This window comes from Rhinopithecus bieti, unplaced genomic scaffold (assembly GCF_001698545.2).
Source record: "Rhinopithecus bieti isolate Rb0 unplaced genomic scaffold, ASM169854v2 scaffold_19652, whole genome shotgun sequence".
Lineage (NCBI taxonomy): Eukaryota > Metazoa > Chordata > Mammalia > Primates > Cercopithecidae > Rhinopithecus > Rhinopithecus bieti.
Window position 1 is genome coordinate 3,176,470 of NW_016809913.1, and position 12,519 is coordinate 3,188,988.

The 12,519-nt window shown below is 46.7% G+C and overlaps 1 protein-coding gene across 4 annotated transcripts in view; it reads right to left on the bottom strand.

The window, feature by feature from the left end:
- Positions 1 to 12,519, bottom strand: part of ADAP2 (ArfGAP with dual PH domains 2) — a 39,145-nt gene that overhangs the window by 20,367 nt on the left and 6,259 nt on the right. For all 4 annotated transcript variants that reach the window (XM_017890933.1, XM_017890932.1, XM_017890931.1 and 1 more), the window contains exons 4-5: positions 8,174 to 8,253; positions 5,847 to 5,959 (exon numbers count right to left, since the gene is read on the bottom strand). In XM_017890933.1, the coding sequence (XP_017746422.1) occupies positions 5,847 to 5,959; positions 8,174 to 8,253 (193 nt within the window). The remainder of the gene's footprint in view (positions 1 to 5,846; positions 5,960 to 8,173; positions 8,254 to 12,519) is intronic.

The following is a 12,519-nucleotide window of genomic DNA, read 5'->3' on the forward strand; positions in this document are numbered from 1 at the left end:
TATTTATTTATTTATTTATTTTGAGACGGAGTCTTGCTCTGTCACCCAGGCTGGAGTGCAGTGGTGCAATCTCTGCTCACTGCAAGCTCTGCCTCCCGGGTTCACGTCATTCTCCTGCCTCAGCCTCCCGAGTAGCTGGGACTACAGGCGCCCACCACCACGCCCAGCTAATTTTTTTGTATTTTTAGTAGAGACGGGGTTTCACCATGTTAGCCAAGATGGTCTCGATCTCCTGACCTCGTGATCTGCCCACCTTGACCTCCCAAAGTGCTGGGATTACAGGTGCGAGCCACTGCCCCCGGCCAATTTTTTTTTTTTTTTTTTTTTTAAATGGAGTCTTGCTCTGTCACCCAGGCTGGAGTGCAGTGGTGCAATCTTAGCTCACGCAACCTCCAGCCTCCCAGGTTCAAGCAATTCTTGTGCCACAGCTTCTCCAGTAACTAGGATTACAGAAATGCACCACCACTCTCAGCAAAGCTTTGTATTTTTAGTAGAGATAGGGTTTCACCATGTTGGCCAGGCTGCTCATGAACTCCGGACCTCAATTGATCCAATTGACTCGGTCTCTCAAAGTGCTGGGATTACAGGTGTGAGCCACCGAGCCCGGCCTCCAAGGACTTTTTTAAGTGCTTTGTATAGAGCTTCAGGCTTTTTTTTTTTTTTTTTTTTTTGAGTTTCACTTTCTTTATACTTCATTTCCTTTTTTGTATTATCCAAAAGTTTTACCTTAAAATTAGTTACCTTTATGATTTTAAAATATCCACTCTGGGAAATAAATAAATAACACAGGGAGCCTATCTTACTTTTGGACTATTCTGGACTAAACTGGTGTAAGACTGAAAACCAGATCAACTTTTTTCAACCAGTGATGAGGCCCTGCCGAGAGGCCAACTCACAGCAGCTGCTGGGGTTTGGTGACCTTTCCTAACTGCAGTAGCGCTTTCTCTTCCTGCCTTTTGTACCATTTCAGCAAAATGTTGAAAAGTCACATTCTTCAGTGCTTTACATTGAAGACTGAGAAAAAATTCTTCCTCTAACTTGGAAGGTAAAGATTCTTCATCTCTTAACATTTTTCACTTGGTCCTAGACTGTGGCCACATTGGACAGATTTTTTTATTATTATTTGTGCAAATTTATGGGGTACATGTGAAATTTTGCTACATGTATATAATGTGTAGTGATCAAGTCAGGATATTTAGGGTGTTGGTCACGCGAGGATTTTTGTTAAGTATAGTTATCCCACTCTGGCATCAAATATTAAATTTATTCCTTCCACCTTACAGTATGTTTGTACCCTTTAACCCACTTCTCTTCATCCTGCCTTCTCCTCCCCATAGACAGACCTTTTAGCATTACTCTGGTCTGCCTAGAAAAGCAACAGGGGAAATATATAATAATTCTATGTATAGGAAATAGAGTAAGGTGAAGGCTAAAGTGCTCAGAGCTTATCCTTCGCTTACTTTGTTGGCCACAATTTCACATTCTCTTTGCTGAAAACTTCTTATCTTTCTGTCCTTTAAATACTGGAATGCCCCAGGGCTCAGTGGGCTAGATGGTCTCCAAAGACGGCGTTCACCAAGTCTTTCCCTCCCAGTGTGTACATGACACTCTATCCATGAAGAGGTTGAATCTATTTCCCCTCCTCTTGAATCAGGGCTTGTTGCATGACTTGCTTTGACCAATAGAATGCAGCTCCTGGTTAGCCTTCCAGAGGTCTGCTAGCATTTACTTTTGTTTAGGGAAGTCAGCAGCCAAACCACAAGAAAGCTTGAGCTAGACTCCTGAATGAGGAAGAGAAAGCAACCATATAGAGCACACCAAGGCACCAGACATTAGTGAAAGCTTCTTTGGATCTCTGGCCAGCTAAGGGCAGCAGAGTAGCCCAGCTGATGCCACATGGAGTACACCAGAACAGCCGAGGCCTGCTCAAATTCCTGACCCATGGGACTGTGAGAAATAGTAAATTGATATTTTAAGCCATTAAGTTTTAGGATGGTTTGTTACTCAGCAACAAATAACCAAAATACTCAGTCCTTGAACACCTTTTTCCTGCTGAGGTGATCCTAGCCAGTCCCATTACTAAACCAGTCTACATGCTGACGACTCCAGTTCCAAACTCTCTCCAAGCCTCCAAATCATACATCCAACTTCTGTCACTTGGATTTAGAATTCAGGAAACATACATCCAACTTCTTTCCCCATGTCTCTACTGGATGACTAATAGGCATCTCAAAATAAAAAGGACTTTTGAGCATCTCCTTAGGGGTCTAAGTCTTTGCCACCTTAGTAAATAGCAAATCTATTCCTGTAGTTTTGTAGAGCAAAAATCTGGGAATCATCCTTGATTCCTCTTACTCTCACACCCCACATCCAATCCTTCAATAAATTCTATTGCCTCTACTTCCAAAATATATCCAGAATCTGACCACTTCTAACCATCCTGGTCAGATCCACCACTCTTCTTCATGTGGGTTATTGCAATAGCTTCCTGACTAATTTCTCTGCCTCCACTCTGGCCTCCTTCCTTCCTACTCACCCGAGCAACAGCCAGCGTGCTGCTTTTAAAAAGCTTAAGTCGGCCGGGGGCGGTGGCTCAAGCCTGTAATCCCAGCACTTTGGGAGGCCGAGACGGGCGGATCACGAGGTCAGGAGATTGAGACCATCCTGGCTAACACGTTGAAACCCCGTCTCTACCAAAAAAATACAAAAAAAACTAGCCGGGCGAGGTTGTGGGCGCCTGTAGTCCCAGCTACTCGGGAGGCTGAGGCAGGAGAATGGCGTAAACCCGGGAGGCGGAGCTTGCAGTGAGCTGAGATCCGGCCACTGCACTCCAGTCCGGGCGACAGAGCGAGACTCCGCCTCAAAAAATAAATAAATAAATAAATAAAATAAAATAAAATAATGAAAATAAAATAAAAAGCTTAAGTCAGGCTGGGCACAGTGGCTCATGCCTGTAATCCCAGCATTTTGGGAGGCTGAGGCAGGCAGATCACATGAGGTCAGGAGTTCTAAATCAGCCTGGTAAACATGGTGAAACCCTGTCTCTACTAAAAATACAAAAATTAGCCAGGTGTGGTGGTGCACGCCTGTAGTCCCAGCTACTGGGGAGGTTGAGGCAGGAGAATCGCTTGAACCCAGGAGGCGGAGGTCACAGTGAGCAGAGATCACACCATTGCACTCCAATCTGAGCGACAGAGTGAAATCCCATCTCAAAAAATAAATAAATAGGCCAGGCACGGTGGCTCACGCCTGTAATCCCAGCACTTTGGGAGGGTAAGGCGGGTGGATCACGAGGTCAAGAATTCAAGACCAGCCTGGCCAAGATGGTGGAACCCTGTGTACTAAAAATACAAAAGCTAGCCGGGCATGGTGGTGGGCGCCTGTAATCCCAGCTACTGGAGAGGCTGAGGCAAAGAATTGCTTGAACCCGGGAGGCAGAGGTTGCAGTGAGCCGAGATCGCGCCACTGCACTCTGCACTAGGCGACAGAGCAAGACTCCATCTCAAATCAATCAATTAATCAATCAAAAGCTTAAGTCAAATAATATCACTTCTCAGCTCAAAATCCTCCAATTGTTTCCCATCTCACTCAGTAAAATCCAAAAGCCCAAATGTTTGCAAATCATACATGTGTAAGTGACTTGCATCTAGAATATATAAAGAACTATTACAATTTAATAATAAAAAGGCAAATAACCTAATTAAAATATGGAGAAAGGATCTGTGGTGGCTAGGACAGTCTCGATCTCCCAACCTTGTGATCCGCCCACTTCGACCTCCAAAAGTGCTGGAATTACAGGCATGAGCCACCGTGCCCGACCAATATGGAGAAAGGATCTGAATAGACATTTCTACAAATAAGATATACAAATGGCCAATAAATAAGCACATTAAAAAGATGCTCAACATCATTTGCCATGTGGGAAACACCAATCAAAACCACACTGAGATATGACTTTATACCAACGAAGATGGCTATAATAAAAAAACAGATATGGGCCTGGTGCAGCGGCTCACACCTATAATCCTAGCACTTTGGGAGGCTGAGGCGGAGGATTGCTTGAAGCCAGGAGTTTGAGAACAGCCTAGGCAACAAAGCAAAACCCTATCTCTACAAAAATAAATAAGTAAATAAAAATTAGCTGGGTGGAGTGGTATGCATCTGCAATCCCAGTGCTTTGAGAGCCCGGAGCAGGAGGAGAACTTGAGGCCAATAATTTAAGGTTGCAGTGAGCTATGATTGTACCACTGCACTCCAGCCTGGCCAACAGAGGAAGACCCTGTCTCTAAAAAAAAATAAAATAAAATAATAAAATAAAATAAAATAAACCAGATTAGGCAAATCCATAGAGACAGAAAGTAGGTTGTTGGTTGCCTAGGGCTAGTGGTGGGGTGAGGCAGGGGATTACAGCTAAGGGATAAGAGGTTTAAAGTTTTTAACTGAATTGTGGTGATAGTTGTACTACTCTGTGAATATACTAAAAGTCAATTGACTGCATACTTTAAATGGGTGAATTATATGGTATGTGAATTATATCTCAATAAACTGTTACCAAAAGAAATCCCGTCTTGCTGTGACCTACAAGGCCCTCCACCATGTGACTTCATCTCCCTCCACCCTTTTCCTTGCTCACTCTACACAAGTTACTCTGCCCTCCTTGATGCCCTATACCCAACAAACACACTTCTAGCTCAGGGCCGGGGCTGCAGCTTATGGTTAAGTAGTTTGTGCACTGTGTAAAAAGCTCCTAGCTGACTGGTAACTGCAAACCAGGCTTCTGATTTTTGAGACTGGGCCCCAGGGGCTGCACCCTCTTACAGGGATCATCTTTCTCAAATCGGTACAAAGGTGTAGGTGTTTGACCATACCTGTGCTCAGGGCTTCTGCACATTCTGTTGCTCCCACTTCTACTCTTCCCCCACATAGCCATGTCACTCAGTGCTCACATTTGTTCAGTTATCTGTTCAAATGTCACCAGAGAGGCCTTCCGTGATCACTCTGCGGCACCACTCCCTGACTCCCTGACACACTCTCATTGTTCTCTATCTTCTCACTCTCTGCTTTTTTACTTTTTTTTTTCTTTCTTTCTTTTTGAGACAGGGTCTCACTCTGTCACCCAAGCTAGAGTACAGTGGCACAGTCTCAGCTCAATGCAGCCTCGACCTCCCATGCTCAAGCAATTCTCCCACCTCAGACTCCCTAGTAGCTGGGACTACAGGCATGCGCCACCACACAAAAGTGCATGTGCTTGACCCAGCTAATGTTTGTATTTTTTGTAGAGATGGGGTTTCACCATGTTGCCCAGGCTGATCTCAAACTCCTGAACTCAAGCAATCCCCCTGCCTCAACCTCTTCCTAAAGTGCTGGGATTACAGGTATGAGCTACTATGCGCAGCCGCTTCTATTTTACTTTATAAAACTATTGCCTCCTGGTATATTATATATTGATGTTTTGATTATGGAGTTCTTTCCTTTCACTAGACTGAAAGCTCCCTGAGAACAAGAGTTTTGTTTAGTTCCCTGCTGCATCCTCAGTGCCTAGAATAATGTCTAGCACACAGTAGATACTCAATAAATGTTTCTTAAGTGAATGAATAAATGAAGCAAAACCAAGTGGTCATCAAAGGCTTAAACATGGACCTGTCTAAGCCGATTCTAGGTGGACAGAAATTGTGATTTTTAGTGGGCTGGTTTACTGTGTAACCAAGGAAAAGTAGCCAAATGTTGTGCCTAACTCTCAGGGGCTGAGATTATCTACAAGAAAAGGCACCACTGATTAGAATGTAGACCTTAGTTGAGTGAGAGTGCTCAGGAAGGCACCTGCTCTCGTTGGTCTGGCATCTTACCCCTTCTTTTGTGTAGTACTTCAGGAGGCCTTCTCTTGCCAGAAGTACAAACCTCCTTCTCAGAAACTGTGAGTTGTCCCTTCCTCGCTTCCACAGGAATCCTTCTCGGTTACCTTAAGCAGCAAGGATGACAAAGAGTGAACACATGTGACCTTAAGATGCACAAGCAGCTCAGGAATCTCTGAGGTTCTCAAGGGTGGAATGAGCCTTCCATCTGCTGCCAAAATATCTCCACTCAAACTTCCCTATTTCAGCTGCAGTACACGAGGATCCTGTCTGGGGCCAATTTTGTGATGCCTTCTCACTTCAGGGGCACTTCCCACTGCCTAAAACCTTCCTTCCTTGACCTTCTGTGTATCAGGCTGTCTCATAAGAAGACCCTTAAGAAGGCAAAGTCCTGAGATACTGGACTGATTCTGAAAGACACCTAAATACATACTCAATCATATGGTCCTGCCCAACTTCTTGTTGACATCAACCTAATGAGACTTTAGAAATAAGGCCGGGCGGTGGCTCATGCCTGTAATCCCAGCACTTTGGGAGGCTGAGGCGGACGGATCACGAAGTCAGGAGTTCAAGACCAGCCTGACCAACATGATGAAACCCTGTCTCTACTAAAAATACAAAAATTAGCTGGGCATGGTGGCACATGCCTGTAATCCCAGCTACTCAGGAGACTGAGGCAGGAGAATCACTTGAACCCGGGAGGGGGAGATTGCAGTGAGCCAAGATTGCGCCACTGCACTCCAGTCTGGGTGACAGAGTGAGACTCCATCTCGGAAAAAAAAAAAAGAAGAGAAAGAAACAATGAGTGCCCTCCAGGCATCTGCTGGTTTGAAGAATAATTTATGGGCTGGGTGCAACGGCTCACGCCCGTAATCTTGACACTTTGGGAGGCCAAGGCAGACAGATCATTTGAAGTTGGAATTCGAGATCAGCCTGGCCAACATGGCAAAACCCTGTCTCTCCTAAAAATATAAAAAATAGCCAGGTGTGGTGCTGCGTGCCTGTTCCCAGCTACTCGGGAGACTGAGGTACGAGAATCACTTGAACCTGGGATGTGGAAGTTGCAGTGAGCCGAGATCATGCCACTGCACTCCAGCCTGTGTAATAGAGTGAGACTCTGACTCAATAAATAAATACGTAATAAATAGAATCATTTGTGGTCCTGGTAGCCAGGGGAGCTGAGCACTGCCTCTGGCCCTCTAAGAATGGTTTTGTATACTTTACTGTCTGGGTCAGAGTCAACTTCGACTCAGGACAGGAGGGGTGAAACTGCCACAGATCCAAGGCCACAGAAGAGGTTGTACCCTGCACAATGGTCGAAAGAGAGGCTGAATTTAACCCCATGCTCCTCACCAAGCCTTGAGCTGCACTAGGAACAAAGTTCACCAGGAGCAGGGACATCTTTTCCTAATTGATTTATCCAGTGGAGGAGTCTTCCTGCAATTTATATTAAGAGTCTGACGCTGGGCGTGGTGGCTCATATCTGTAATCCCAGAACTTTGGGAGGCTGAGGTGGGCAGATCATGAGGTCAGGAGTTAAAGACCAGCCTGGCCAACATGGTGAAACCCCATCTCTACTAAAAATACAAAAACTAGTCAAGCATGATGCTGTAATCCCAGCTACTCAGGAGGTTGAGGTGGGAGAATCTGAATCCGGGAGGCAGAGGCTGCAGTGAGCTAAGATCATGCCACTGCACTCCACCCTGGGCAACAAGAGCATGACTCCATCTCAAAAAAAAATAATAATAAATAAAGAAAAGAAAAAGAGTCTGGCTGGGCACAGTGGCTCACGCCTGTAATCTCAGCACTTTGGGAGGCCAAAGTGGGAGGCTCACTTGAGTTCAGGAGTTCAAGACCAGCCTGGGCAACATGGTGAAACCCCATCTCTACCAAAAAAAAAAAAAAAACCCACAAAAATTTGCCAGGTATGGTGGCATGCGCCTGTAGTCCCAGCTAGTTGGGAGGCTGAGGTGGGAGGATCATGTGAGCCTGGGAGATTGAAGCTGCAGTGAGCTGTGATCATGCCACTGCACTCCAGGCTGGACAACAGAGTAAGACCCTGTCTAAAAAAAAAAGTCTGTACACACTTGTGATGCTGCAAAGACCTGAGACAAATATGTTTCTCTGCTACTCAGAGCATAAAGCCCCATGAGCTGATGTGTTGTTATTTCAAAGTCAGAAGAACCCACACCTTGGCCTCTGTGGCCAGAGTGAGAACAGCAGGCATCTCTTGGATGGATCCTGCTCCTAATATTTAGGCACTTTGTCTTTCTAGAGCTCATTAAAACATAGATTTCAAAAGATGATGGAAATAACTTTACCTGGGAGTGAGATGGTTTCCCCGTCAGCCATAAATTCCCGTCTCTCATACTTAGCTCGAATCCATTGTTCCTTTAAGACCCTAAAAAGAGAGAGCCTATGGTCAGCTGCGTTTGATGCATTCTCTTTTTTTTTTTTTTTTTTGAGACAGGGTTTCACTCTGTTGCCCAGGCTGGAGTGCAGTGGTGTGATCATGGCTCACTGCAGCCTAGACCTCCTAGACCCAGGTGATCCTCCCACCTCAGCCTCTTAAGTAGCTGGGACCACAAGCATGCGCCACCACACCCGGCTAATTTTTAAATTTTTGTAGAGATGGGGGTCTCCCTATATTGCCTAAGCTGGTCTTGTACTCCAGGGCTCAAGCGATCCTTCTGCCTCAGCTTCCCAAAGTGCTGGGATTACCACCATGCCTGGACTGATGCATTCTTTTCCAAGACCTTGCATTTGAGGGTGGGTACATCACAGCAGTGCCTCACTGCCTGCTCCAGCTACCTAGGATTCGTCAGCCTCCGTACTATTAACATTCGGGGTTGGAGAATTCCTTGTTGTGCTGTCCTGTGGGTTGTCCCATGCTCCATAGAATGTTTAGCAGCATTTCTGGCCTCTACCCATTAGATGCCAGTAGAACCCCTCCCCAGCTGTGGTACCCAAAAATGTCTTCAGGCATTGCCAAATGTCCTCTGGGGGAATTATTTCTCCCAGTGGGCTATATGAGAACCACTGAGCTGTTCCAATCCCAGTATCAGCTCTTTAGGTCAATGAAACAGATACTGGCTCCCCTGGACCATCGACACCGCCTGCTCCCACTGCGTGTTCATGAGCTTAGGCAGGAGAGTCCAGGAGCCTCTTCCTGTGCCTGCCCATGAAGTCTGAGCAGGCTACACTGGACAGAGCAGTCATCTTAGGATCCGACCACCTGGGACCTGGTCTCACTCTATCATTTATCCACCATGTGACCATGAGCAAGTTACCCAACTCCTCTGAATTTGGGGAACGGGACACTATTGTTATACTCACTTAGCCCTCAGGGTTGTTGAGAGGTTTAAATGTATATAAAGGGCCTAGCACCTACTCAGCACATAGTAGGTGTTTAATGTGACCTCAATCAGAAATTGTCATCCATGAGTCCTGCAGAAAAACCATGCAGCCGAGAGTGGAGTTATTTTATTTATTTATTCATTTATTTATTATTTTTATTTATTTTTTTTTTGAGATGGAGTCTCGCTCTGTCCACCAGGCTGGAGTGCGGTGGTGCTATCTCGGCTCACTGCAAGCTCCGCCTCCCGGGTTCCCGCCATTCTCCTGCCTCAGCCTCCCGAGTAGCTGGGACTACAGGTGCCTGCCACGGCGCCCGGCTAACTTTTTTTTTGTATTTTAGTAGAGAGGGGTTTCACCATGGTCTCGATGTCCTGACCTTGTGATCCGCCCGCCTTGGCCTCCCAAAGTGCTGGGATTACAGGCGTGAGCCACCGCACCCGGCCAAAGAGTGGAGTTATTTTAATTGTTTGGTTCCTGCTCACTTTTTCCAGGGAAACGTTCCAAGGTGTATATGACCTTTCCCCATAACCACAAGAATGACCTAGAGCTGGGCATCTGGCCCAACCTAGTAGGTCAGAGCTCTTTGCTGCTCTGGGCTGTGTGGACCGAGAGGGTCAAAAGTGAAGGAGACATTGATGGAGCTTTCTCCAGAGCCACGCTGGAAGGTATAGCCTGGCACCTGCTTGTGGCCTTGCTGCCAGCTGTGTGAAGGAAGCCTGGCTGAGAGAAGGAGGAAAGAGAGCCAGAGAGAGTGTGAGAGACCCGAAGGTGTTGGAGCTCCTGACTCGGTCCTTCCTGAGGCCAGCTCCACCACTGTCCTTCTGGTAGTCTGATCCCCAGAACCCACAAAATCATCTTTTTCTTATGCTGGTTTAAATTGGGTTTCTGGCCAGGCGCAGTGGCTCACACTTGTAATCCCAGCACTTTGGGAGGCCAAGGCGGGCAGATCACTTGAGGTCAGGAGTTCAAGACCAGCCTGGCCAACATAGTGAAACTCCGGCTCTACCAAAAATACAAAAATTAGCTGGGCGTGGTGGCACGTGCCTGTAATCCCAGCTACTTGGGAAGCTGACACAGGAGAATCGCTTGAACCCACAAGGCAGAGGTTGCAGTAAGCTGAGACTATGCCACTGCACTCCAGCCTGGGTGAAAGAGCATGACTTTGTCTCAAAAATAAATAAATACACAAATAAATAAAGTTTCTAATACTTATAATCAAGAGTCCAGGCTGGGCATGGTAACTCATGCCTGTAATCCCAGCACTTTGGGAGGCCAAGGCAGGCAGATGGCTTGAGCTCAGCTCAGGAGTTTGAGACCAGCCTGGGCAACATGATGAAACCTCATCTCTACAAAATAAAACACAAAATACAAAAATTAACCGGGCGTGGTGGCATGCACCTGTAGTCCCAGCTACTTGGGTGGCTGAGGTGGGAGGAGCACTTGAGCCGAGGAGGTCGGGGCTGCAGAGAGCCATGATTGTGGCACTGAACTCCAGCCTGGGCAACAGAGTGAAACTTTGTCTCTATATAAAAGAAAGAGAGAAAGAGAGAAAGAGAGAAAGAAGGAGGGAAGGAGGGAAGGAGGGAAAGAGGGAAGGAGGGAAAGAGGGAAAGAAGGAAAGAAGGAAAGAAAGAGAGAGTCCTTCCTAGTGCACAGCCCACAGATCATTGAGGAGAATCACCTGGCCCACCATGAGGGTGGAAACCTGGACACAAGATCAGAGCTGAGAGAAGGAATGGAGACCAAGGGCCACCCATCTTGGTCCTGGAGGTGGCCATTAGTACTCAGATAAAAAGGGTTAAAGTGCAGGGCTGCTGCTGGAGTCATGGCGAGTAATGTCTGTGTAGTGCCGGCAGGAAGCCTAGCATAGAGCAGGTGTTTACTGAGCGGTTGGAGCAAAGGGCAGAGTGGCAGCAGTGAGCCAAGATGAGACAGGCCCTCTTAAGTTGAGCCAGCACACCCCACAACTGGCCATGGACAGGTAGCATTCTGAAGCAGACACGGTGAAATGGATTCAAACCAGTGTGTCGGGTGGCATGTGAAAGGTTCTACGTAAGTTATCTCATGTAATCTCTACAACTATGCTATGATGCAGGCATCATTGTCTACATTTCAGAGATGAGGATGTTGACAATCAGATTTGCTGACTTGCCCACATCCTCACAGCTAGGTCACAGTAGAGCTGGGAAACAAAACTGAGGTCTTCCAAGTAGAAAGCTGTTCTTCTCCAGCCACTCCAGGTACGTTACTAGCTCTTAATTGTCTAAGCACTGAGAAATTACAAGACCACTAGGTATGGTTATATAGTCTGTGTGCTGCCCAAAAGCACCTTGCTGAGGCTCGGCAGCTGAAATGCAGCTGCTTTCTGTTTGCCAGACATACCCGCTATGAGGCTGGGTCAGCCTAAAGGGATTCCTTCTCCCCGTTTACACAAGGCACTGTCTAGCAGCCCTGGTGGCGAGTCTAAGTCCCTGGGAAGGAGTCTCAGACTCAGGCAGTCAGATCTGCAGAGGTCCAGGACCACTAGGTACCAGTGCCACACTAACCCTCACCTCCGGGGGACCTGAACCCTCCTGCTGCTTCAAAGTGCCCCTCTTATATTGAATTCTCCCAATGCCATGACACAGTCACCCAGGCCCTGCTGTCAGACAGGCTAGACCAGTTCTGCCTCCACAAACCTCCGGTTTTTTCATCTATAGCATAAGGATAATAGCAGTACTTGTAGGGTTGTTGAGAGAATTAAACAAACACATGCACATAAGCATTTTGCATAGGACCTAGTACTTAAGCAAAGCTCAATAATATTAGTAGCTTTTTTTTCTTTTGAGACAAAGTCTCACTCTGTTGCCCAAGCTGGAGTGCAGTGAAGTGATCTCTGCTCACTGCAACCTCCACCTCCCGGATTCAAGCGATTCTCCTGCCTCAGCCTCCTGAGTAGCTGGGACTATAGGCACACGCCACCATGCCCAGTTAATTTTTTTATTTTTAGTAGAGACGGGGTTTCACCATGTTGGCCAGGCTGGTCTTGAACTCCTGGCCTCAAGCGATCTGCCCGCCTTGGCCTCCCAAAGTGCTGGGTTTCAGGGCATAACCCCCCCCCCCGGCTTTTTTTTTTTTTTTTTTTTTTTGAGACAGAGTCTCGTTCTGTTGCCCAGGCTGGAGTACAGTGGAGCGATCTTGGCTCAATGCACCCTCCGCCTCCGGGTTCAAACAATTCTCGTGCCTTAGCCTCCCGAGTAGCTGGAACTACAGGCATGAGCCACTGCATCCAGCCAGTAGCTACTTTTTTTTTTTTTTTTTTTTTTTTTTT